Raw genomic sequence first — 27453 nt, 5'->3', positions numbered from 1 at the left:
GTAAATCCATAGAGATGCAAAGCAGATTAGTGGTTGCTAGGGTCTGGGTGGAGAAGGGAGAGCGATTGCTCATTTGGGGTGACGAAAATGTTTGGAACCAGAGAGAAGTGATGGTTGCGTAACATTGTGAATGCACTAAGTGCCGTTGAATTGTACGCTTTTAGATGGTTAAAATGGTGAATGTTTTTCTACGTGAATTTTTTACCTTAAGAAAAGAGTAACATGCCTTCACCTAGCAGTGAGGGTGGGCAAAGCACAAACAGTATGGAAGGGTATAAGGAACAAATTCTTCCTCCTCATGCTCCAGGTCCACTCTTTAGTGGTAATGACTGCCAATAGTTTCTTGTAAATCCTTCCAGAAAATATTGGTGCTTAATTTTTTTTTCTTTTTACAGAAATTGGATCATATTCTATACACTGCACCGTGCCTTTTCTGCTTAATGATATAGTTTAGTGAGTTCTCCATGTCACCGTGTTTAGCGCTGGCTCATTCGTTTTAACAGTTGCGTGGCAGTATTTTATTGACTGAATGTACCTTAATTCGTTTGACTAGCCCTCTCCTGAGGGATGCTTAGGTTATTTACAGTTTTTGGCTACAGCAGACAGTACAGTTTTTGTGTTTTTTTTAAATTAATTAATTTATTTATTTTTGGCTGCATTGGGTCTTCGTTGCTGTGCTTGGGCTTTCTCTACTTTGGGCGAGCGGGAGCTACTATTCGTCGTGGTGCGTGGGCTTCTGATTGCGGTGGCTTCTCGTGTTGCAGATCACGGGCTCTAGGCATGCGGGCTTCAGTAGTTGTGGCACGCGGGCTCAGGAATTGTGGCGCACGGGCTTAGTTGCTCCATGGCATGTGGGATCTTCCCAGACCAGGGCTCGAACCCATGTCCCCTGCAATGGCAGGCAGATTCTTAACCACTGCGCCACCAGGGAAGCCTGACAATACAGTTTTAAATATTGTTATTTAAAGATCTTTGTGCACAATGCAAACACATATGTCAGATAAATCTCCAAAACTGGATTTGCTGGGTGTTATGGACTATACTGTGACCCTAACTCCTGCCCCCTGCCAAATTCACACCTTGAAATCCTAACCCTCAATGTGTATTTGGAGAGAGGGTCTTTAGGGAGGTAATTAAGGTTAAATGAAGTCATCAGTGTGGGGCCCTGATCCAACAGAACTTGTGTTCTTTTAAGGAGAGGAAGAGAGTCCAGAGATCGCTTTCTTCCTCTGTGTGCACATTTAGACACAGGGAAAAAATGTCACCTACGAGCTAAAAAGAGAGTTCTCACCAGAATCTAACCCCATCCACACCTTGATCTTGGACTTCCAGCCTCCAGAACTGAGAGAAAATAAATTTCTGTTGTTTCAGCCAGCCACCCAGTCTGTGATATTCTGTAATGGCAGCCCGAGTAGACTAAAACACTGGGACAAAGGACATACACATTTTTAATTTGATAGATGGACCAAAATAATCCTCTGAAGTTTTGCTCCACTTGACCCTTCCACACACAGTAAACAAGGCTTGTTTCCCCTGTATCCTCACCGGCACTGGGTATAATCACACTGTTTAATCTTTGTCAATCTGAGAGACACAAAAAATGTATGTATGTAACTTAATGTATGCTTGAAATTGAGATTTTTTTCCAGATGAGTGTGTGACTTTTAGAGTGAATCCTTTATCCTCCCTCTCCATCCCTGGAAGCCCATTATGTGGTATTACATGAAAGCTTGTCCAACTCCACAGGGACGTTTCAAGTAATTTTCTTATTCACTTTCCATTTCCTCTTGCTTCTTTAATAATTCATGAGTTGAAATGGCTATAAAAGAAATAAAGGTAAGAGAGCATTATTGGGAGGGTCTCTCATATTTGGTAGTAAGATATTTAATTCACTGTGATTTGGAAAAATGAGCTATAGGTCATATAATATTATATATGAACGTAAGTTTCCACTAGAGTCAAATTTTCTCAACTGCCTGATTGCCATGTGAAATGTATTTGAACAGTTTTAGAACAGAAGTTGTTATTACATGTGTCCACAGACTGATAGAAGTAGGAATGGGGGAGACGTGCAATTTTTTTTCTCTGAGACATGTTGAGCTATCTTCTTACTGATCATTCTTCTTTCTTCTTGGGAGTACAAGGATGTGTCACCAGGACACTCTGCTCCAGGGGCTCCCAGGTGCCCCATTTGAATTATACATCCCCTGTGCCTATCCTCCAGGTGCTTGCATTCCAGCCAAATGAAAAAGGTTGGGCTACAATGACATATATTGATTAGAAAACACACCCACAAACCCATGGACCACTGGATTATGAATGATGCCCCTGACTTGTACCCCAGTGTTAAATGTTGATGGAACGAGTAAATGTATGTATGTATGAATGAATGGCAAAAATACCAATTAGTTAAGTATCCAAATGTTTCTTGGGAAGGATGTTATTTTGGCCAAGAGGCTGAGCACAGCTTTTTTTTTTTTTTTTTTTTTTTTGCATACGCGGGCCTCTTACTGTTGTGGCCTCTCCCATTGCGGAGCACAGGCTCCAGACGCGCAGGCTCAGCGGCCATGGCTCACAGGCCTAGCCGCTCCGCGGCATGTGGGATCTTCCCGGACCGGGGCACGAACCCATGTCCCCTGCATCAGCAGGCGGACTCTCAACCACTGCGCCACCAGGGAAGCCCTGAGCACAGCTTTTGATCTTCATAGCATTCAAAGTCATGACCTTGTAGCCACACTGGCAAATTTCGTGGCTTGAACAGATGGAACAATCAAGCCAACCTATGAAAAACTGAAATATTTTACACATATATACCCTCACACGAAGTGAATTACGATTTGAGAAGCTGGATAGCGATGATATCTTATTACTCACTGTTTTTTAGCCGTTAATTCACAGATGTTGATTAATCATTGACCACTCATGATTGTGTGTTTTCTGATTCAGTTCTAGAACTTTGAACAAGGTCAGTAACCTTGTGTTGCTGTGGTCATAGTACCTTGCTAATTACTGAGAGTGAATAATTATGTCAAATATTTTCTAGAGCACTAAGAAATGGCTTTCAGGATATCTTAAATTTGTTATATGGGCTAGTTTTAAAACAGATCAGGGCTACAAATTTGAAACTATTCCACTGGCATGATGTCTGCGGGGGCGGGTGTGTGTGTGGTGTGTGTGTTTGTTGTTTGTGTGTTTGTTTGTTTGTTTTGGTAAGTGGTGACCTTGGCAATTTCTATTGTGGCACATGGTGTGTGGCCTCTCAGAGCTCTACGCTATACTCTCTGACTCGGTTTTCCTTGCTATGCAATGAGTTCATTTGTCCTCAGCCTGCAAATTTCAGTTGGCTTTTTTTCCCTTCTGCCAAACCAATATTGAAATTGCCCCCCTCCCATTACTTTGGCCACATTTTTCAAAGCTTATCAGACCAGCCCCAAACTCCAGCATAACTCTATAACTTAAATTATTCAAAATTTTCTTGAATGAGATGCCTTTTAGACTGGATACATGATAACAATAAGGGAAAAACTTGGCACGTTTTGTCTCGCATTTTACTGTAGAAAAGGCCCTGGTGGCTTAGCTTACACATGTCTGGAAACAAAATTTGCCTTTCTGCATCTTTGTGAGGCAGTCAAAGCATGATGTGCAAGTCCAAAATATATTTAGTTCTGTCTGTAGCAATTCTTTTTAAAAAATATTTATTAATTTATTTGGCTGCGACGGGTCTTAGTTGCGGCATATTGCCACGTGCGGGATCTTCATTGCAGCATGCAGGATCTTTGGTTGCGGCATGCGGGATCTTTAATTGCAGCATGCGATCTCTTAGTTGTGGCATGTGGGATCTTAGTTCCCTGACAAGGGATCGAACCCTGGCCCCCTGCATTGGGAGCATGGAGTCTTAGCCACTGGACCACCAGGGAAGTCCCCGTAGCAATTCTTTTGTTGAAGATGCTTGCCATGAAACATCCTGGAGGGGGGATTGGTGGAAGAATAATAGACTAGGGTGTTGCTTGGATGGGGCAGGCAGAGCACTGCCTAAAGGAATAGTGCTGAAGAAGTGATTTTACTTTATAAAACATTCAAATCTGAAGTCACGGGGGCTATTTTGTTCTCTTGTGTATGTGTTTAAGTAATACATTTATAGCATAAAACTATTTTTCAAACAGTTCAAAAGGGTATAAAATGAAATGAAAGTCTCCCTCCTTCATGGATTTCTAATACTTTTGTTTTCCTCCCCAGACTTTTGTCAGTTTCTTGTAGACCCCTCTAGAGAAATTCTACATTTATGCAGGTACACACATACACACACAAGTGATAGCATATTATAACACAATTGTCCACTTTGTTTTCTCTGTTTTGTTTTTGCGTAATAATATAGTAATTCAACAGACATTTATTGGGCACCTAATATATGCTGGATCCTGTTCTAAGTACTCAGGATAGAACAATGAAGAAAAAAACTATGTTGGTTTTCTATTGCTGAATAACAAATTACCACAAATTTAGTAGCTAAGAACAACAGACATTTATTATCTCTCAGTTTCAGTGTATCAAGAGTCTGGGCACTACTTAGTTGAGTTTTCTGCTTCAGGCTCTGGCCAGGCTGCAATCAACGTGTCCGCAAGGCTGTGTTCTCATCTGAAGGCTCAGTTGGATTCTTCATCTGCTTCCAAGCTCGCTCCAGTTGTTGGTAGAATCATTTCCTTTTGGTGCCTGGACTGAGAGCTTCAGGTTTTCAACTGGCTTTTGGTCAGAGGTGCTAAGTTCCCAATTGCCAGCCTCAAACAGTTCACAAATGGCAGCTTGCTTCTTCAAGACCAGCAGGAGAGTGAGAGTGGATCCACTAGCAAAACAGTCTTATATTATGGAACATAATCACGGGAATGACAGCCCATCACTTTGTCGCATTCTGTTGGTTAGAAACAAGTCACATGGGACTTCCCTGGTTGTCCAGTGGGTAAGAAGCCGTGCTCCCAATGCAGGGGGCCCGGGTTTGAGCCCTGGTTGGGGAACTAGATCCCACATGCATGCCGCAACTACGAGTTCGCATGCTGCAACTAACACTCCGTGTGCCGCAACTAAGAAGCCTGCATACTGCAACTAAGAGTCAGCATGCCACAACTAAAGATCCCACATGCCTCAACTAAAAAACATGCCACAACAAAGATCCTGCATGTTGCAAATAAGACCTGGTGCAGCCTAAATAAATAAATAAATAAATATATATATATAAAAGAAACAAGTCACAGGTCCCATCCGCATGGAAGAGGAAGGAATTAAACACCAGTAAGTGGGGATTGTGGGTGGGGGCATGCGTCTTAGAGTCTGTCGCCTCACGAACCAAGCCCCTGCGGTCATGGAGCTTACATTATAGTAGGGGAAGACAGACAACAAAGGAATAGACAGATAAAGGTTGCAAATAAATGCTAAAGCAGAACAATAAATCTGGCTAAATGGAACAGAAGTGAAGGGTGCAGTCAGGGCAGGCCTCTCAGGGGCAGCAACATGGGAGCAGAGACCTGAAGGGAGTGAGGAAGCTGCAGAGAGCTAATAGAAGTGGGCTCCAGCCTGAGACAGCAAGTGCACAGGCCCTACCTTGTGGATTTGCTGGAGAGTTCTGTAAGTCGGCAGACTGGTGTTGCTGCAAGCCATCGCTCAGGTGGAAGGACACAAGCCCAGAGAGGAGATGGGATCAGATGGGATGGGACCTTGTGGGTGTAAGGATCTCTGAGCAAGATGCAGAGCTATTGGAAAATTGGGGGCAGAGGAGAAACGTTGTTTGGCTTACCTTTGCAAAAGATCACATGGTTCCTGGGGTGAGAACAGACTGAAGGGAGGCGGCGGAAGCAGGGAGACCAGTTTGCAAGCTGTTTTAATCATCTCGGCAGGAAACAATGATGGTTTGGATGGAAGTGGCGCTGGTGTGTTTCCTGGAAAGTAGGCGGATCTAGTCTGAGGTGGAGCCTGCAGCACTGAGGGTGGAATTGATGGGCGGTGGGAAGGAAAGAGAAAGGTTAAGGGTGATGGCAAGGATTTGGGCCTGAGCCACTTGAAGAATGGTGTCACCATTTACTGAGATGCAGAAGACAGTGGGAGGAATGGGTTTGGACAGAAAAAATCTAGAGTTTGATTTTATTATACACTTGAAGGCGAAGGATATAGTCAACTTCATTTTTTTTTTTTTTTTTTTTTTTTTTTTGCCGTAAGCGGGCCTCTCTCACTGTTGTGGCCTCTCCCGTTGCAGAGCACAGGCTCCGGACGCGCAGGCCCAGCGGCCATGGCTCACGGGCCCAGGCGCTCCGCAGCACATGGGATCTTCCCGGACCGGGGCACGAACCCGTGTCCCCTGCATCGGCAGGTGGACTCTCAACCACTGCGCCACCAGGGAAGCCCTCAACTTCATATTTTTAAAAGTTCACTCTGGTTGCTGTGATATGTTGGATTGAGAAGTTAAAGTGTGGATGCTCTGAGACAACAATTGGAATGGTATTGTGGCAGCCCAGGCAAGGAGTGTTGGTGGCCCGGGCTCAGCAGAATAGGGTGGGAGGAGATGGAACTGAATGGACTTTCAGTGTGTCCTGGAGGTAAAATAGGGCAGGTCTGGAGGTTGTCTGAAGGTAGTAGGAATGGCTTTGTTGCAGGGAAGACCACACTTATCTGATGGGCATAAAGCAGAAGGTGACTATCAAAGTAGAACAACAGCAAGAGTAAAACTGGATTCTCCACAGGGGCTTTGGAAACTTCTTTCATGAACAAGTGTCTTAGTCCAGGCTGCTATAACAGAATGCCACAGAAAACCACAAGGTGGCTTATAAGCAACAGAAATTTATTTCCTGCAGTTCTGGAGACTCAAAGCCTAAGGTTGGGGTTCCAGCTTGGTCAGGTTCTGGTGAGGACCCTCTTCCAGGTTGCAGACTGCCAATTTCTCGATGTATCTTCATATGGTGGAGAACAGAGGGAGGAAGCTAGTTCTCTCATGACTCTTTAAGGGCACCAATCCCATTTGTGAGGGCTCCACCCTCATGACCTCATCTATTCCTAATTGTATACTCAACTCCCCCCCACCCCCCAACCCCAGACTCCTATACCATCACATCAGGGAGTAGGGTCTGGGAGAACATAAACATTCAATCCATAATATTCTTCCCCTGGATCCCCCACATTCATGTCCTTCTCACACACAAAATACATCTGCTCAAAAGTCTTAAACTCATTCCAGCATCAACTCTAAAGTCTAAAGTCCAAAGTCTCATCTAAATATTATCCAAATCAGGTATGGATGAGACTTGAGGTATGATTCATCCTGAGGTTGATTCCTTTCTAGCTGTGAACTTGTGAAACCAAACCAATTATGTGTTGCTAAAATACAATGATGGGACAAGCATAGGACAGACATTCCCATTCTAAAAGGGAGAAACAGGGAAGAAGGCAGGGGTGATGGGTTCCAAGCAAGTCCAGAACCCAGCAAGCCAAACTCCATGAGATCTTAAAGCTCCAGGATAACCCTCTTTGGTTCCATGCTCTCCCCTCCAGGCCCACTGGGGCAGAAATCCCACCTTTCTGACCCACTGGGGCAGTGGCCCCACCTCCACTGGGGTGGAGGTGCTGCCTCCAGAGCCCTACTAGGCAACAGTCGGCCCCCAGGACTCTGCTAGGAAGCCCCATCCCCACAGCTCTGGGCAGCCCTGCCTGTCCGGCTCTGGGCAGAGGCTGTCTAGCCTGGTAGAAGCAAGGCAATGGTCTTATTTTCTGAAACCAAGGAGGCAGCCCTGATGATCTCTGAATCGCCTTTGGGGTCACTCTTCTCTCGTCTTGAAGAATAGCACATGATCTCACCAAATAGCTCTACGGTCTCATCCTGTAAAATCCACAAAGTTTGACAGCCTTCCTTCATTCCTTCCTATTTCCTCCTCCTTCAGTTTAAATTGGCAGTTTTCCTCCTGGGGTGCCAGCCATATCCTTACCCATTTCCTGATGCCCCAAATGGTCACTTGGCCATATCCTTAGTGTTCTCATTTTCTGCAATATGGATAGGCTGAGAATTTTCCAAATCATTAAGTTCTACTTCCCTTTTGCTTAACAGTCTGTCTTTAAGTCATTTCTCTCTTCTTGAATTTTACTATAAGCAGCCAGGAAGAGCCAAGCCACACCTTCGACACTTTATTTTAGCAATTGCTTCAGTTAAATACCCAATTTCATTGCTTGCAAGTTCTACCTTCCACAAAACACTGGAACACAAACACAATTCAGCCAAGTTCTTTACCACTTTATAACAAGGATTGCCTTCCCACCAGTTTCCAATAACATGTTCCTCATTTCCATCTGAGACCTCACCAGAATGGCATTTACCATTCATATTTCCACCAACATACCGTACATGACTACTTAGGTATCCCCAAAGAAAACTGAGACTTTCTCTACAGATCTCTTTTCTTTGACCTCTCATCAGAATGACCTTTAAAGGCGGAATTCCCTGCAAGTCCAGTGGTTAGGACACTGCGCTCTCATTGCCAAGGGCCTGGGTTCAATCTCTGGTCAGGGAACTAAGATCCTGCAAGCAATGCGGCCAAAAAAAAAAAAATTACCTTTAAAGGGCCTTTCATGGCAGTATAAACTCTTCTACCATGCACCTCCAAACTTCCCCAGTCTCTACCCATTTCCCAGATCCAAAGCTGCTTCCACATTTTTAGGTATTTGTTAGAGCAGCACCTCCACTTCCTAGCACCAATGACCTATATTAGTCAGGGTTCTCCAGGGAAAAAACCGGGAGGATATATATATTATCTATTATTTGGATTTGTTATCTATGTAATATATATCCATATATAGAGATTTATATGGAGATCTATTATGAGGAATTGGCTTATGCAGTTGTGAAGGCTGAGAAGTCTCATGATCTCCTGTCTGCAAGCTGGAGACCCAGGAAAACCAGTGGTGTAATTCAGTCCAAGTCTGAATGCCTGAGAACCAGGGTCGCTAATGATATAAATCCCAGTCCAAGCTGGAAACGATGAGACGAGATGAGATGTCTCAGCTGAAACAGCAAGGTGTGAAAAACGGGGTGAATTCCTCCTTCCTCTGCCTTTTGTCCTATTCAGGCCCTGAACCCATAGGACTCCAAAACTGCACTGTGGTGATGGCTGCACAACTCTGTAAATTTAGGAAAAGTTATTAAATTGTACGCTTAAAATGAGTGAATTTTATGGTATAGAAATTACAGTATAAAGACTTTAAACACACACACACATGCATACACACACAGATACTCTCACTCCAAAGATCCCAGAATGCACACAATTTGAGCAATATTTTTTCTAAAAGTTAGGAATGGGAGAAACTTCCATTGCACAGAACAAGATACAGGCTTCCACACTGCATGTTATTTTGAAGTCTCATTGAAATGCAATTCCCTACTTGGAATCCTCTTTGTACTCACAAAGGAGGAAACAAACATGGTACAATGGTGTATATTCTGTGCAAAAAAGGGAAAGTTGTAAATGGTACCTAAGCCCAAGATTATTAATACCTGGGCAAATACTTCATTTGCTAAACACAGAAGATACTAATAACTATAACTATGTGACTATTATTCATGGTTTTGTGAACTCTGGAGTAATATAACCACACACTAAGATTTAATTACAATGACAACTATTAATAACACCATGTAGTAGTATGTATGTGCAATTCCCCTTCTGTTTTATTCAAGTTAATAAATAAACAAAATTGTACTTAAATTTGCCTGATTCTTGGGCAACTTGCTTTTCATTTATCTACTCAATTTTTACTCTGCAGAATCTTGATGTTTCTGTAAATCTTGCAAGTTGAGACCATCAGCTCAGTATTTTCCCCCCTAAGAGTAAGAATGCTGAGAATGAATAGGACGTTATATTATGCAGGATAATGTCTGGTGGGTTTTTTTAAAAATTAATTAATTAATTAATTTGGTTACACAGGGTCTTAGTTGCAGCAGGCGGGCTCCTTAGTTGTGGCATGTGGACTCTTAGTTGTGGCATGCATGTGGGATCTAGTTCCCTGGCTGGGGATCAGACCTAGGGCCCCTGCATAGGGAGCATGGAGTCCCAACCACTGCGCCACTGGGGAAGTCCCCAATGTCTGGGTTTTTGATAGCTGTGTTTTTTGGCTCATCAGTTTAATGAAGGTGGTTTTAAAGAATGTAATGTTCTAAATAGCAAAATGAAAAGGTTGAGTAATCAAAATTTATTATTGAAATTAGTGTAGTCTTTCTCTTTGGTCGCAGTAGTAGATTACTTAGAGACAAAACATTGAGATTTGTTGTGGAAAGTGAATATATTTTTGTGTATTTAAAATTCCCTATTGTTTTAGACTGGATGGTTTTTGAGGAAACTTCCAGAAGAGATACTTTATGATTCTATACACATTCAACACTCATTTACATTGCCTTATCATCCTGCACACAAAGTAAATTCCTGCCTCAGGGCCTTTGCACTTGCTGATTTGCACTTGCTATTCCCTCTGTCTGATGTGTCATTCCCTAGATGGTCATGGTCCACTCCCTCACTTAAGTCCCTGATCAAATATCACTTCCTCAGAGCAGCCTTCCCTGATTAGCCCATCTAAAAATAGCACACCGTCACTATCCTTTTAGCTTGCTTTCTTTCTCTTCACAGCACTTAGCCACTGTCTGACCTTATATGCTTGGCAGGGACATCGTCAGTATTGTTCATTGCTATATCCCCAGACTTTGGCACATAATAATTGCTCAAGACATGTTTGTTGAATTAACTGAATGAATTTTAATTTGACTTTAAATATTTACCTTTTTTTGCCTCCCTAATCAGACAGTAAATTCATGGAAGGCAGCCAAAGGCCCTGGTTGCTTATTTATCTTCTCTAAAACAATTAGCTCAGCTCTGCAAGGATGCTAAACATTCAACCAAGATTTACTGAATGAATGCCCTGAAACATGGACATGTGACACGGCTAACCAGTCAGCGTTACCTGCAGGTGAACAAGAACAGTGATGTCTTGCCTTACAGCCCACATTTTACAAATTACTTTTATGTATATTAACTCATATGATCATTTTGGTAATACTTTAGTAGTTCTGAAGGTTTGCCTGAAGAAACAAGCATTCAAAAATAACAAATGTTAATTTCCGGCGTGTACTATTGCTAATTCTGAATACTATTTTTTTTTTTTGGTTTAAATATCATTTAATGTGTTCTTGGACATCTGAAAAACTATTTTAAAAGACTGAATAAGATTTAAAATAAATAAGGAAATAAGTAAAAATAAGAAAGACTGTCTTGAAACATATATGCATGGAGAGATTTTTCGAAGAGTGTTTATCAAAGTCTTCATGGTAGTTATTTCTACATGGTGGGATCTTAGTATTACTTTTTTTTGGCTTTGCATTTTTCTCACTTGAATGTTTAAAACAAATTTGAAGTCATGAAAAGAAACTTTTTTCTATACAATGCTTTATTTTTAATTTGCCAGTGTGAAGAGCATAAAAATATCACTACTCATTTTCCTGGCTATGTAATTCTCAGGACATAGCAAATTTCATTCTGAGAAAACTTTTAATACTGATTTATAGTAAAGCAACAACAAACATAGAACGAACCAAAATTCTTTAGGGTTTTCGGTGTGTTTTCCATATTTATGCCCATGTTATTCTCTGAGCACGAAAAAAGGTAGAGCAGTGCTTCGTAATTTGTTAATTTTTCATCTTTGCCAAAAAACCTTTCCAGGAAATTGCGCTCCCAAAATAGGCCAAAATCGGGCGTTAGGGGCTCATTCTGGACTTTGGACCAACCTTAGAGGGCACACATAAAACGTACTAACTTATTTTCCGTTTTTCTCTTGATGATTTAAAACACTTAAAATCCCTGTCTTTTCCCCACAGGAATTGGGAAGATATGCAAATAACCACTTTGTGGAAAATCTCTGCTGATGCCAACAATATGGTCCTCAAATTAGGCTTAAAAGGTTTTGGGTTTTCTTTCATTCTGAACTAAGAAGGGTTTTTCATGGTTGCTGGTGCACCTTTGGGCAAGTGAAGTTTCTTTACACGCTGAACACCTTGTGTCTGTCTCCCTGCCGGTGCGTCTGCGCGTGTTTCTGTGCGCAAGTCTGCATAAAGTCGGTTTGGGGTGTGTGACGGTGGTTTTGAGCCCATGGTTTACGCACTCTACGAAGAAGCGCGTCCAGCCCTGTAGGTGGGCACAGGTTTCTCCAGTCTCGGGGTCGTGTGGGGGGACCCTCCGCCAAGGCCTGCGGCTCCCAACCCCAGCCAGGGCGCGGCAGAGCGGGCGCAGGGAGTAGTGGGATGGCCCGGCAGCCTGCGTCCAGGCAGGGTCCGGGACACATGCTCGGGTGGCGAGGGGGCGCATTTTCTCCCCTCTGGAACACTGCTTAGAGCGGAGATCTCGGGAAGGGTCGGAGAAGCCCAGGGGGTCCCGGCGCTGCAGACTGGGGGAGGGGACAGTGGGCGGGGCGGCACCTCCCACAATCCATTCCCTGCGGAGGGGGCGGCGACCTCCGTCCGGCCCCACCCAGCCTCAGGGACCGGGAAACTGGTACCGGAGGCGGCACGCGCATCAGGGGCGCCTGGACGCCCAGGTGCGTGCTACCCTATCCCTAGCCGGCGCCGGGACGGTTGGGCCGGGCGGTTTCAGCCCCAGACACACCTTCCCGCGGCCTCTGTGACGCACCGCGCGGCCTCTGGGGCTGGACCGGCGGCGCGGCGCGCGCTGTGGGGGCGGGGCGGGGGCGGGGCGTGAGGGGCGGCCCCGGCAGCGGCCCCGCCCCGGGGCCGGAGGAGCAAGGACGCTACGGAGCAGGCGCGTCCCGCCGCCGTCGCTGCCGCTGCCGCCGCCGACGATCACCCTTCTCCAGAGCCGCCGCTGCAGCCGCCATTTGCACGGGGACCCCGGTGACAGGGGCTCGGCAGAGGGGCGGAGGGAGGGGGGGAGGGCCCGCGGAGCCCCCGAGGGCGGGAGCGACGCCGCCGGCGCCGGCCGGGCTCACAGCGCGACCGCGCCGCCCGCGGCGGGCCGGGAGCAGCAGCAGCAGCAGCAGCAGCAGCAGCAGCAGCAGCAGCAACAGCAACAGCAGCAGCAGCCGCCGAGGCCGGGCGTGCGCCTGAGGCGCGGCGGCGGCGGCGGCCCTGCGGGCAGCCAGGAGGGGCGGGGGCAGCGGCCGCCGCCGTTTGATGGATCCGAGGATCGCCTGGTTCCAGCCAGAGCAGCTCGGACCGTCCAACAGTCTGTGGATGCAGATCTGGGAGACGACCCAGGGACTGAGGAACCTCTACTTCAACCACCACTGTCACAGCAGCGGCGGCGCGAGCGGCGGCGGCGGCGGCAGCAGCACGGCCACCGGCGGGAGCGGCAGCAGCACCGGCAGCCCGGGCGGCGCGGCCCCGGCCCCGGCCCCGGCCGGCATGTACCGTTCCGGGGAGCGCCTGCTGGGCGGCCACGCGCTGCCGGCAGAGCAGCGGGACTTCCTGCCCCTGGAGACGACCAACAACAACAACCACCACCACCAGCCCGCGGCCTGGGCCCGCCGGGCTGCCGCGGGCCCCTCGGCGTCCCCGTCCCCCTTGGCGTCCTCGTCCCCGCACTCCTCGGCCGCCGTCCCCGCCGCGGAACCCGCCGACCCAGCTTCGGGCAGCAGCAACAAGAGGAAGCGCGACAATAAGGCCAGCACCTACGGACTCAACTACAGCCTGCTGCAGCCCAGCGGAGGGCGGGCCGCGGGGGGCGGCCGGGCCGACGGCAGCGGGGGCTTGTACAGCGGGACCCCGTGGAAGCGGAGGAACTACAACCAGGGAGTCGTGGGGTGAGTGGTGGCCCTGCGGCCTGGCGGCCTGGCCCTTGCACACGCGCAGCCGGGCACACGCCCACAGAAGGGGGATTGGGGGGGAGCCTGGGTGAGGCCACCCCCCTCTGCCTCCCTTCGTTACTGGTCCTCAGGGGGCTGATGGCCATCGCTCCATCCCTCCGCCATCCATACCTTCTCCCAACCTTGGTTAGCGGTCCACAGCTTTCCCCCCTCCCCCTCAGCTCCACGCCTTTTCTGGACATCCCCTCAGCCATCCACACCCTCCCCTCACCTCCCTTAGTCATCCACATCCTCCTTTTTAACCCTCCACACCTTCCCTGGACCCCCCCGTTATCCATCCAGTCTTTCCTCCCATCCCCCCTAGTCAAAGACACCTTCCCTCTATTCCCTTTCCAGCCCTCTAGCCCTCCCCACCCTGCTCCCCATCATCACACCCCAAAATGAAGTCGCTTAGCACAGGCAAATCATTCATTCCCTGAGAACGTTCCTGTGTTAGTGCCTTTTGACGGTACAGGACTTGGAGGTGCTTTTCTTGCCAAGAATAGAAACATCCAGAAAGCTCCTCCCCCTCCCCCAATCCCAAACAGGAATCCGTGTCAGCCCTGAAAGGCTTTGCCTGCTATTGACCCTTGGCCCATCTCTTTATTTTTTATTTTTAAAACTTTCTTATATTAGCGATGCCTTGCTTTGTGGGGAGTGAGGAATGGGGTGACAGTTAAGTTTAGGCTGATGGAGATGGTGAGCTCTTCTTCTCAGGCGGATAGAACTTTCTAGGAGTTCATGGTCCTTGGCCCCAGTTTCTCCCTGTAAAGTTGTCATCCTGGCAGAGACAGCCAGTGCTTTTCATTCTAGGGGGTAACTTTATGCTAATGAATGAATGTTGCACCACTAATGACTTTCTGTTTAAAGTTCAGCTGTTACAAAATGGAATCTTACCTGACCCCTAGTGAATTATGTACATAAACAGGGACTGTTTCCAGCTAGATTTCCCTTCTGGAAGAGCCCCTGTGCTGGAATAGATTATAGAGTCCTTTTTAAAAATTTTTGTAAAATGAAGCTTTTGGGCCGTGTGTGTGTGTGTGTGTGTGTGTGTGTGTGTGTGTGTTTAGCTTGAGTATGGAGAATGAGCTTTAAAATTGCTTTTCATTTTTCAGATCCTGTTTTACATTGTGGGCTACAGTAGCAAATGAAATCACCATTAGTAGTCCTTTGTGAAACCTTTTCTTAGATTCATCCATTCAGATCTGCCCTGCTTTGGCAAGCAGAGAGAGTTCTGTGTACCTTTTTGAAGGTCTGGGTAAAATGAGTTGGTGGGTTCCATCTGCTTCTAGTGGGCTGGTGTCTGCTGTATGCTACTATTACAACTCCCACCTTTTATGGAAGATGTAGTCAAGCATTTTAGGACTGGCATTGGGGTACATATCAAACCTGTCCTCACTTTCCAGAGGGGAACCTTTTTGGGTTTAGTCCTCTGTTGCTAAGCTTCAAGGGCGCTCTCCATGGTCATCTCGTTTTAATAAAAGGCTCATGGTTCCATCCTGTTAGCATTTCCAAGATGAAGCATAAACCTGTGGTTTAGTGACAAGCAAATTGATATTGAGGGATTCTGGTAGTTTCATTTCACAGGAATAAGCTCCAGTTAAGTAATCACTGTAAACTAAAATCTTGAAGTTCCCTAGTTTCATTTTACTGAAGCTTCTGCATATGTATGTAGCAATGATACATTATAAATCCAAAATGCTGGCTTGCCTCTCTTTTTGATAGATTAGAAATTCTCCTCTCTTTCACTTGCTATTTAATATTGAGGATACTGTCAAAGGCTCACATTTGAACTTAGGTAGAAGCAAGATGTTCTTGGTCCTGATTCAAATATTATATTGTCCTCAAAGGGATTAAGGAGAGGAATTTCCATTTCCCAGAGGGATTACTGTTTAAAAACTGATTGTAAACCTGTCTTAAAACTGCTTATCGCTTCATCAGACTTTCCATTCTTTTGCCTCCTTCTTTAGAGGATGTCAGCAGTTAAATTTTTTAAATTTTATTAAGCGGTTCCTAAGAGTGTTTTTGTAAAAGTGTCTGGGTGCTTAAAAATTCTTGTGATTTACGGATCCTTATTTCTTGACTTTTACAAAAGTTTTGCTTTTTTTAATACAGGTGTTTTAAAAAATCTGATTTCAGAGTGCACCTCAATGTTAACGCTATTCTGAGATTAAATACAGTAAAACTATTCTGAGTTCTTGGGATGACTGACATTTAGCTAACAGATTAACAAATCGTGGTGGTCCCTGGCCTATGAACTGACATGACTGTCCAGATAGGGAAGAGGAAGAAAAAGCACATGAACAGTGGACTGGAACTGTGGGACAGCTGTATACACACTCTGTCTCACATGTTTGATCTCTCTGTGTTCTTTGTTTTGGCCAGACTGGTTGACTTATTCCCTGAACACTCCAAGATCCAGTTCAAAATCCTGACTTTGTTGCCCAGGTTCATGGTTTTTTTGGTTCTTCCTCTGAAATCTTGTAGTACTTGTTTCATGCTCTTGGTATAGCTTGCTTATGTTTGATTTCCTTTTATGTATATGTTTTCTCTTACCCACTAGGTCACTAGTTAAGATGAAATTTCTTTCTTTCTTTTTTTTAAATTCAGGTAAGCTGGAAATTTCTTAAATGTAGAGTAAGATGTTTGGATTTCATCCCGAAGTTTTCATGGTCCTCTTTCAAAATTGAAACTCACCTGGGCTTACCATCTCAGCCTTCTCTGTGTACCCCAGATCCAGGGAGTTTGTTTACTTTTCTTTTCCTTTTTTTTTTGCGGTATGCGGGCCTCTCACTGTTGTGGCCTCTCCCGTTGTGGAGCACAGGCTCCGGACGCGCAGGCTCAGCGGCCATGGCTCACGGGCCCAGCTGCTCCGCGGCACGTGGGATCTTCCTGGACCAGGGCACGAACCCATGTCCCTGCATCGGCAGGCGGACTCTCGACCACTGCGCCACCAGGGAAGCCCATAGACTTATTCTTTTTTACTTAATGATTTTAATAGCTGTGTATTATTCTGTCTAGTGGTTACATCATATTTTACTTAAACTCGTCCCTATTTTAAGCATTTTATATTTCAATACATTGTTCAATATTCTTTGTGACTATGAGTTTCTCTATAGTTTGAATTATTTAGGTTAGAATCTTTTTTTTTTTTTTTGCGGTACGCAGGCCTCTCACTGTTGTGGCCTCTCCCGTTGCGGAGCACAGGCTCCGGACGCGCAGGCTCAGCGGCCCTGACTCACGGGCCCAGCCGCTCCGCGGCATGTGGGATCTTCCCGAACCGGGGCACGAACCCGTGTCCCCTGCATCGGCAGGCGGACTCTCAACCACTGCGCCACCAGGGAAGCCTTCTTTTTTTCTTTATAAAGTTGCTTTCACTTATTCTGTTTCTTGGAATTCATCCCCTTTCAGCGCTGGCTATGATGTAGGACGAGTCCGCCTGCCGCTTCTGGTTGTCCGTGAAAATGAACTTTAAGCCCTTTGCTTTTCGGAGATTTAATTGTTGATCATAATGGAGAAAGAGGAGATGCCAAAAGGTAGCAAACATGGGAAACTTTGGCAGATTCAGAGTCCTTGGTCCTGCGTCCAGGTGTCCAGAAACTTCTTGTGGAAGGTGCTTGGCGCTTGTCCAAGCTCATGAGGATAGGCTTGTGTTGGCTGCACTGCCAACTCTGTAGATATTTTTTCAAGGCTTGGATGACTTGTTCAAAACAACGTTTTAGAGTATGAATTTGACTGTGGGACATCAAGAAGTCCCTGGTGGGAAACTTGGGTTGAAGGAATAATTTCTTGAACTGGGATGATGCGTATGGGAATGGGAAGGAGTGAATGTGAAAGGTACCACAAGGTAAGAATGGAAAAGATTCTGACTCCCTTCATGGATTTAATAACAGCTTTGAATTTGAGTGACTAGGGTAATGTTCGTGTTATTGTTGAAAATAAGGGTTATGACTGTTGGTTTGGAGCAAAAGGTATGGTGCTGTTTAGATAGAACTGTCTAGCAGGGAGATGAAATTTTGGGGCTGAGATACAGTCATCTTTACTGCAGTGGGGCAGTGTCCTTTCTTATGCGTGTTGTACACTGTATCGTAGTAAGTCCGAGATGTTAACGCTATTCTTTGGCCCTGGCCTTATGGCCTCTTTCTGACTGTTTCTACACAATATGATCAGTGGGATTGGTGTTAGTGCTGGGCTCCAAAGCGATCAGGCAGATTAACATGAAAGAATTTAGAGGCCTTATTCCAAGGGTTTGCTCTAAGTATAATTTCTGTGCATTTGCAAATGTAGCCCACAGTAATTCTTCACTGAACTAGGACCTTCAGGTTATTGAATTTTACTGCATTTGGGTGCTTAAATGTGCTTTCAAGAAGACATTAGGTTTTCTGCAGTGTAGTTTCTACACTAACAACGTGATTCATATTTGAGAATTTCAAATCTAGTATACCGTGTTCAACTAAGCTGCTTCCATGCCACAACTCATCTTCTGTCTAAAATCTGTGACAGTGAACACTGTCACACCGTCAGAATCATTGGCATTTTAGCGTGTGGAATTTTCTTCAACACCCATTAAGTTTTTAGGTGCCGAAAGGCAGAAAGAAACCATTACTAGAGCTTTTAGGAATCTACCGTTGGGGTCACACAGAAGGTTTAGTTTTTTTCTGGAAAGGAAGCATGGGAAAGGGATACTAGGAAAGTCTAAGGTAGGGAGGAGGAGGGAGTGTGTGTTACAGCAGTTCTGGTCCTGGGGTGGTAGATGGCCTTACATCACAACTTCTTCCGTGAAACCGCTACCAGTAAATCCTAGTGTTAGGAGTCCAGAAGGGTCCATGGGGAGAAAATTTCAAGGGCTCCCTTGCTGGTATTGGGCTGGTCAGACAGTTGTGGTTAGGTATTCTTATACCTGAGAAAAATTTAAGCCACTTTTCTATGGAAAGTAGCAAAGCAAGGTGTTGTATGATTTTACTCAGCTTTCTTTTTGTCCTTCAGAGTAAAATTTAGTGGAGGAAACTATTTCAGGCTCACACCCACTGCACTGGAGACTGTATATATTAATCATTTATACACACATAGGTATGGAGTAGTCTTGAAGGGGCTGTAGGCCTAAGAGGATGCTCATTTGAAGAATTAGGGTCCAGTTCCCAGCAGCTGGTCTGAGACTGCTATTTTGACTCTTTCCTACAGAACTGGCTGGACAGCTCAGCCTACTTCAGGGATTCAGAGGATGGCCTAACCCTCTGAATATTTGTTAGGGACTCAGCTGCTACAGAACACCAAAAAGACTTTAAATTCATTTTTACCATTTTTACCATGACAGGAAATTATTTTTTTCTAAGAGAATATTTATCGAAGTTGAGGATGCCCTTGAACTAGGCTTTTCATTAATTTGAACCCAAACAGCAGGTGTTAATTTATTTCCATCCTATAAGTTACTTAATGATATTAGAGACTTTTTTTTAATACTAAGGGCTTTGGGTTATGTGGAAATTTGAGTTAAAGATTTTGGGAAAAAGCTGAATGTGGAGCTGTTTTTGTTGTGTACTGGCTCCTTAATCACTTGAAGGGTTTCAGAGTGTGGAAAAAAATCTTGCCATGTGCATAAGAGATTTCATGTAGTATCTGGTAACTGAACTCTGGAATTCTAGCTCAAGTCATGCTTTCTGCTGAAATAGTTTGAATAGTATACAGAAACCTGTGTTTTCAAATTAGTTGCTTTATTAAAAGTGCTCTATAAAATAAAAGTGCTCATGGAGCCTTTTTACCATGTTCCATATGCTGTGTTAAACCTTTTGTATTTCTTATATTAACCTTCTCATGCATAGCCCCATCTAATTTTTTAAAACTTTTTATTTTGAAATATAGATTCACAGAAAGTTGCAAAAAATAGTACAGAAAGATCCCATGTTCCCTTCACCTAGTTTCGTGCAGTGGTAACATCTTACATAACTATAGTTTAATATCAAAACCAGGCAATCAACGTTGTTATAATCCATAGCCTTATTCAGATTTCACCAGTCTTACGTGCACTCATTTGTGTAGTGTGTGTGTGTTTAGTTCTGTGCAATTTTACATGTGTAGATTTGTGTAACCACCACCGCCGTCTTTAAGATGCAGAACTATACCATCACCTCAAAGATCCCTCATGCCATCCCTTTATTTTCACGCACACGCATCCTCATCTCTAACCTCGAACAACCACTGATCTGCTCTCCATGTTTATAATTTTTTCATTTCGAAAATGTTATATAAATGGAATCATATAGTACTTTACTTTGACTTTTTTCCATTTACCATAACTCCTTTGAGTTCTTTCCAAATTGTTGCATGTTTAATAGTTCCTTCCTTTTTAATGCTGAGTAGTGTTCCAAAATTTGGATGTACCACAGTTTGTTTAACAGTTTACCTGGCGAAGGACATTCTGGAAGAGTTTATATGGTTTTTGGCTATTGCAAATAAAGTTGCTATAAACATTCATGTAGTACACATTTTTATGTGAATGTAAGTTTTCACTTTGGGGGGAATAAATGCCCAAAGGTGCTGAGTCATTTGGTAAGCACATGAAACTGCTAAACTCTCTTCTAGAGTCGCTGTATCACATTACATTCCTACCAGCAATGTATGTGAGATCTGGTTTCTCTGCATCCTCGCCAGCATTTGGTATTATTACTGTTTTTCATTTTAGCTGTTCTCATATGAATAGCAATAGTTTACTATGCTTTTATCATATTAACCACCTCATAAATAACTCCACCTAATTTTAAGTTTTATTATAAAAACTTCTTGGCAGTATTGAGAATGTCAGCAATTAAAAATCTGTAAGTAAAATTGACTTAAAAGGGCCTTACTTTTCGATTTGCTTTGATTTTATGCTTAGCAATATCACTTCAACTCTTTTATCATTGAATTACTTTACAGTGTTTCCTTTACATGTTGCTTTTTCTTAGAAACTAGTATGAAGTAGAGCTTTATTTTCATTTACTAAAAACATATAAAAGGATAACTTCAGAGTTGATTTCAAAATTTAGAGTCCTTCCTTTCATATGCTATGAATAAACTTTATTTTCTGTTGGCTTGGTTATATTATGGGGAGTAAACCCCGTGGTTAGTGGTGATTTTTTTTTTAAATGAATTTATTTTTTGGCTGTTTTGGGTGTTTGTTGTTGCACTCAGGCTTTCTCTAGCAGCGAGGGGCTACTCTGTTGCAGTGTGCGGGCTTCTCACGGCAGTGGCTTCTCTTTGTTGCAGGACATGGGCTCTAGGCGTGAGGGCTTCGGTAGTTGTGGCACGCGAGCTCAGTAGTTGTGGTGCACGGGGTTAGTTGCTCTGCGGCATGTGGGATCTTCCTGGACCAGGGCTCGAACCCATGTCCCCTGCATTGGCAGGTGGATTCTTAACTACTGCGCCACCAGGGAAGTCCCTAGTGGTGACTTTTTTTGTTGGTGGTGGTAGTAAGGTTTTTTTTGTTTTTTTTCACAGTATTTTTACATCTGAACAGTGCCTTCAGACTGTGTAGAATAAATATATTTTCTTCATATCTATGCTAGAATAAACCATGTTTCATTGGAACCATTTTCTGGACTGAGAATTAGGACCTGGTCTCTTATCTTTCCCTTACCAGCCCCTTTAGTCACTGTTTTGATTTTGTCAAAATAACATAACTTTTAGCACTGTCAAGTTTGTATTATAAATTGTACTTTTTTTTTTTTTTTTTTTTGCGGTATGCGGATCTCTCACTGTTGTGGCCTCTCCCGCTGCGGAGCACAGGCTCCGGACGCGCAGGCTCAGCGGCCATGGCTCACGGGCCCAGCCACTCCGCGGCATGTGGGATCTTCCCGGACCAGGGCACGAACCCGTGTCCCCTGCATCGGCAGGCAGACTCTCAACCACTGCGCCACCAGGGAAGCCCTATAAATCGTAAATTTATTGTACTGTAAATTTCTGCCAAAGCAAGAGTAAGGATGCATTAGGATTGTGGTTGTGGAGTTTTTATTTATTTATTTATTTATTTTTGGCTGCGTTGGGTCTTTGTTGTTGTGTGAGGGCTTTCTCTAGTTGCGGCGAGTGGGGGCTACTCTTCGTTGCAGTGCACAGGCTTCTCACTGCGGAGGCTTCTCTTGTTGCGGAACATGGGATCTAGGCGCGCGGGCTCCAGTAGTTGTGGCACGTGGGCCCAGTAGTTGTGACTTGTGGGCTCTAGTACACAGGCTAAGTAGTTGTGGCACACGGGCTTAGTTGCTCCGCGGCATGTGGGCTCTTCCCGGACCAGGGCTCGAACCCATGTCCCCTGCATTGGCAGGCGAATTCTTCCGTTATTTTTTTTAATTTTTTTTGCGGTATGCGGGTCTCTCACTGTTGTGGCCTCTCCCGCTGCGGAGCACAGGCTCCGGACGCGCAGGCTCAGCAGCCATGGCTCACGGGCCCAGCCACTCCGCGGCATGTGGGATCTTCCCGGACCGGGGCACGAACCCGTGTTCCCTGCATCAGCAGGCGGACTCTCAACCACTGCGCCACCCGGGAAGCCCGGTTGTGGAGTTTTAAAAGTTTTCTTCTAGTAATTTGGATTTATTAAAGTGTTAGGTCTGTGATGAGGTTTTAAATTTGATGTCTTTATTCTTAAATTTAGTTATTCACCCTTGGTTTTCTTCTTTGAGGTGTTAATACCACTGTTCCTTAGAATACTTGTTTTCTGGTGTTTTTTTTTTTTTTTTTGGCTGTGTTGGGTCTTCGTTGCTGTGCGTGGGCTTTCTCTAGTTGCAGGGAGCGGGGGCTACTCTTTGTTGCGGTGCGAGGGCTTCTCATTACGGTGGCTTCTCTTTTTTTTTTTTTGCAGTTTTTTTTTTTTAACATCTTTATTGGAGTATAATTGCATTACAATGGTGTGTTAGTTTCTGCTTTATAACAAAGTGAATCAGTTATACATATACATATGTTCCCATATCTCTTCTCTCTTGCATCTCCCTCCCTCCCACCCTCCCTATCCCACCCCTCTAGGTGGTCACAAACCACCTAGCTGATCTCCCTGTGCTATGCGGCTGCTTCCCACTAGCTATCTATTTTACGTTTGGTAGTGTATATATGTCCATGCCACTCTCTCACTTTGTCACAGCTTACCCTTCCCCCTCCCCATATTCTCAAGTCCATGCTCTAGTAGGTCTGTGTCTTTATTCCCATCTTACCGCTAGGTTCTTCATGACCTTTTTTTTTTCTTTCTTAGATTCCATATATATGTGTTAGCATACAGTATTTGTTTTTCTCTTTCTGACTTACTTCACTCTGTATGACAGACTCTAGGTCCATCCACCTCACTACAAATAACTCAATTTCATTTCTTTCTATGGCTGAGTAATATTCCATTGTATATACGTGCCACATCTTCTTTATCCATTTATCTGTTGATGGACACTTAGGTTGCTTCCATGTCCTGGCTATTATAAATAGAGCTGCAATGAACATTTTGGTACATGACTCTTTTTGAATTATGGTTTTCTCAGGGTATATGCCCAGTAGTGGGATTGCTGGGTCGTATGGTTGTTCTATTTTTAGTATTTTAAGGAATCTCCATACTGTTCTCCATAGTGGCTGTACATTCCCACCAACAGTGCAAGAGTGTTCCCACTGCAACAAAAAGAATAAAATATCTAGGAATAAACCTACCTAAGAAGACAAAACACCTGTATGCAGAAAATTATAAGACACTGATGAAAGAAATTAAAGATTATACAGATAGATGGAGAGATATACCATGTTCTTGGATTGGAAGAATCAACATTGTGAAAATGACTCTACTACCCAAAGCAATCTACAGATTCAATGCAATCCCTATCAAACTACCACTGGCATTTTTCACAGAACTAGTACAAAAAATTTCACAATTTATATGGAAACACAAAAGACCCCGAATAGCCAAAGCAATCTTGAGAATGAAACATGGAGCTGGAGGAATCAGGCTCCTTGACTTCAGACTATACTACAAAGCTACAGTAATCAAGACAGTATGGTACTGGCACAAAAGCAGAAATATAGATCAATGGAACAGGATAGAAAGCCCAGGGATAAACCCACGCATATATGGTCTCCTTATCTTTGATAAAGGAGGCAAGAATATACAGTGGAGAAAAGACAGCCTCTTCAATAAGTGGTGCTGGGAAAACTGGACAGGTACATGTAAAAGTATGAAATTAGAACACTCCCTAACACCATACACAAAAATAATGGATTAAAGACCTAAATGTAAGGCCAGACACTATCAAACTCTTTGAGGAAAACATAGGCAGAACACTCTATGACATAAATCACAGCAAGATCCTTTTTGACCCACCTCCTAGAGAAATGGAGATAAAAACAAAAATGAACAAATGGGACCTAATGAAACTTCAAAGCTTTTGCACAGCAAAGGAAACCATAAACAAGACCAAAGGACAACCCTCAGAATGGGAGAAAATATTTGCAAATGAAGCAACTGACAAAGGATTAATCTCCAAAATTTACTAGCAGCTCATGCAGCTCAATAACAAAAAAAAACAAACAACCCAATCCAAAAATGGGCAGAAGACCTAAACAGACATTTCTCCAAAGAAGATACACAGATTGCCAACAAACACATGAAGAATGCTCAACATCATTAATCATTAGAGAAATGCAGTGGCTTCTCTTGTTGTGGAGCTTGGGCTCTAGGTGCGTGGGCTTCAGTAGTTGCAGCACACAGGCTCAGTAGTTGTGGTATGTGGGCTCAGTTGCTTTGTGTGGCATGTGGGATCTTCCCCAACCAGGGATTGATCCCGTGTCCCCTGCATTGGCAGGCGGATTCTTAACCACTGCGCCACCAGGGAAGTCCCAGAATACTTGTTTTTAAAATCAACATATGTTTTATATACTACTAATAAGTGCTAATTGTCAAAAAATTACAAAATACAGCTAAACCAAAGGAAGAAAAAATAGCCCCTATAATACTAGTACCAGGACATAACTATTGTTAGCATATTTTGGTGTAGATATTTTTTATAATTTTATAATATTAAATATATTTAATATACTTACTATATTTCATTTTTTCTGTCTATCAATATGGACTCCACTATGGGTATACTTAAAATTTTTTTCCAATTTAAAGAAAAATTTTTTTGTTTGTTTGTTTTTGCAGTACACAGGCCTCTCAGTGTTGTGGACTCTTCCGTTGCGGAGCACAGGCTCCGGACGCGCAGGCTCAGCAGCCATGGCTTACGGGCTCAGCCGCTCCGCGGCATGTGGGATCTTCCCGGACGGGGGCACGAACCCGTGTCCCCCGCATCGGCAGGCGGACTCTCAACCACTGCGCCACCATGGAAGCCCCTAGAAAAAAATTTTTTGAATAATAGAAATTTATTCTCTCACAATCTGGAGGCCAGAACTTAGAACTGGTTTTTATCTTAAGATTGTTTTCTACTTTGGGAGAAGGGTATCAGACTATTGTGGGCATACTTTTTTGACTTAAAAAAATGTATTAATGTGACAAATATTTTGCATATGAAATACATTTCTACAGCATTTAAAAATACCCCACTACCTTTAGTATGACTCTGTGTACCTACTGTGTGTGGACATGGTATTCCAGTGATTGAATGTACCTTAATTTATTTCACCAATCCCCAGTTGAACATTTAGTTTGTTTCCAATCTTTTTTTTTCTTTTTTTTTTGCGTTACGCGGGCCTCTCACTGTTGTGGCCTCTCCCGTTACAGAGTGCAGGCTCAGCGGCCATGGCTCACGGGCCCAGCTGCTCCGTGGCATGTGGGATCTTCCTGGTATCTTCCTGGACTGGGGCACGAACCCGTGTCTTCTGCATCGGCAGGCAGGCTTTCAACCACTGCGCCACCAGGGAAGCCCCAGTCTTTTGTTTTTTAAAAGACATGTTTTTAGCTGAGCCTGTGCCACAGTGAGGATTATTTCTTCTATTTTTCTACTTATTTTTACTGAGATAAAATTCATATGCTATCATATTCACCTTTTTAAAGTGTACAATTCAGTGGTTTTAGACCATTACAAGATTGTGCAACCATCACAGCTATCTAATTCCAGAACGTTTTCATCACCACAGAAAGAAACCCTGTACCCATTATCACTCCACTATCCCCTTCCCCTTCAGATCCTGGAAGCCTCATACAGACTTTTTGTCTCTGTGGATTTATGATTCTGGAAACTTCATAAGGATGGAGTCATATAATATGTGGCCTTTTGTGTCTGGCTTCTTTCACTTAGCATGTTTTCAGAGTTCATTTGTGTTGTAGCAGGTATCAGTACTTCATTCCTTTTTATGCCTAAATATTCCAGTGTATGAATATACCACATTTTGTTTATCCATTTATTAGTTGATGGACATTTGGGTTGTTTCCACTTTTTGGCTATTATAAATAATGAACATTCATGTACAGATTTTTTTTGTGGACATGTGTTTTCATTTTTCTTGGGTAAATAACTTGGAGTGGAATTGCTGGGTCATATAAAGTGGCTATAATATTTTTCATTCCCACCAGCAATGTCTGAGGTTTCCAGTTTCTCCGTGTTCTTGTCAATACTTTTCATTATCTGTCTTTTTGATTATAGCCATCCTAGGGAGTGTGAAGTAGTATCTCATTGTGTTTTTTTGTTTTTTAAAATTTATTTAATTCATTTTATTTTTGGCTGCGTTGGGTATTTGTTGCTGCGCGCGAGCTTTCTCTAGTTGGCGCAAGCGGGGGCTACTCTTCGTTGCGGTGTGTGTGGGCTTCTCATCGCAGTGCCCTCTCGTTGCGGAGCACAGTCTCTAGGCGCGCGGGCTCAGTACTTGTGGCTCGTGGGCTCCAGAGCACAGGCTCAGTAGTTGTGGCGCACAGGCTTAGTTGCTCCGCAGCATGTAGGATCCTCTCCGACCAGGGCTCGAACCCATGTCCCCTGCACTGGTAGGCGTATTCCCACCCATTGCACCACCAGAGAAGCCCTCATTGTGGTTTTGATTGCATTTCCCTAACGACTAAGGGTGTTGAGCATCTTTTCATGTGCTTGTAGGCTGCGTGTATATCTTCTTTGGAGAAATGTCTATTTAAGTTGCTTGCCCAATTTTTTCTAGTGGACTTTTTATTGTTTATGGTAAGAGTTCTTTATATATTCTGGATTGTAGACCCTTATCAGATAGATGATTTGCAGATATTTTCTCCCATTTTGTGGATTGTCTTTATATTATCTTCATATTGTCCTTTGAGGCACAAAGTTTTATTTGTTTTGTTCTATTTTATAAATCCCAATTTGTCTATTTTTGTTCTGTTTCTTGTGCTTTAGGTGTCATATCTAAGAAACCATTGCCAAGATCACAAAAATTGACCCCTATTTTGCCTTTTAAGAGTCTTACAGTTTTAGCTCTTAAATTTAGGTCTTTGATCCATTTTGAATTCACTTTTGCATATGGTGTGAGGTAGAGGTCTAAGTTCATCCTTTTGCCTGTGGATATGAGGTTGTCCCAGCACCATTGGTTAAAGACCATTCTTTCTCCATAAATTGTCTTGCCACATGGTTATTTCTTGAGGATAAAGTTTTAGACTGGAGAATGTTTATATCTTTTAAGGCTTGTGCCAAATTT

General features: G+C 43.9%; 1 protein-coding gene across 2 annotated transcripts in view; it reads left to right on the top strand.

Moving 5' to 3' along the window:
• Positions 1-12985: 12985 nt before the first annotated feature.
• The window catches only part of TENT4B (terminal nucleotidyltransferase 4B), a 61609-nt gene continuing 47141 nt past the window's right edge, over positions 12986-27453 (top strand). For both annotated transcript variants that reach the window (XM_033418897.2, XM_004264883.3), the window contains exon 1: positions 12986-13827. In XM_033418897.2, coding sequence (XP_033274788.1) covers positions 13199-13827 — 629 coding nt within the window. In that variant the 5' untranslated portion in view covers positions 12986-13198. The remainder of the gene's footprint in view (positions 13828-27453) is intronic.

This window comes from Orcinus orca, chromosome 20 (assembly GCF_937001465.1).
Source record: "Orcinus orca chromosome 20, mOrcOrc1.1, whole genome shotgun sequence".
Classification (NCBI taxonomy): Eukaryota; Metazoa; Chordata; class Mammalia; order Artiodactyla; family Delphinidae; genus Orcinus; species Orcinus orca.
This window is presented reverse-complemented; position numbering and strand designations above follow the sequence as displayed.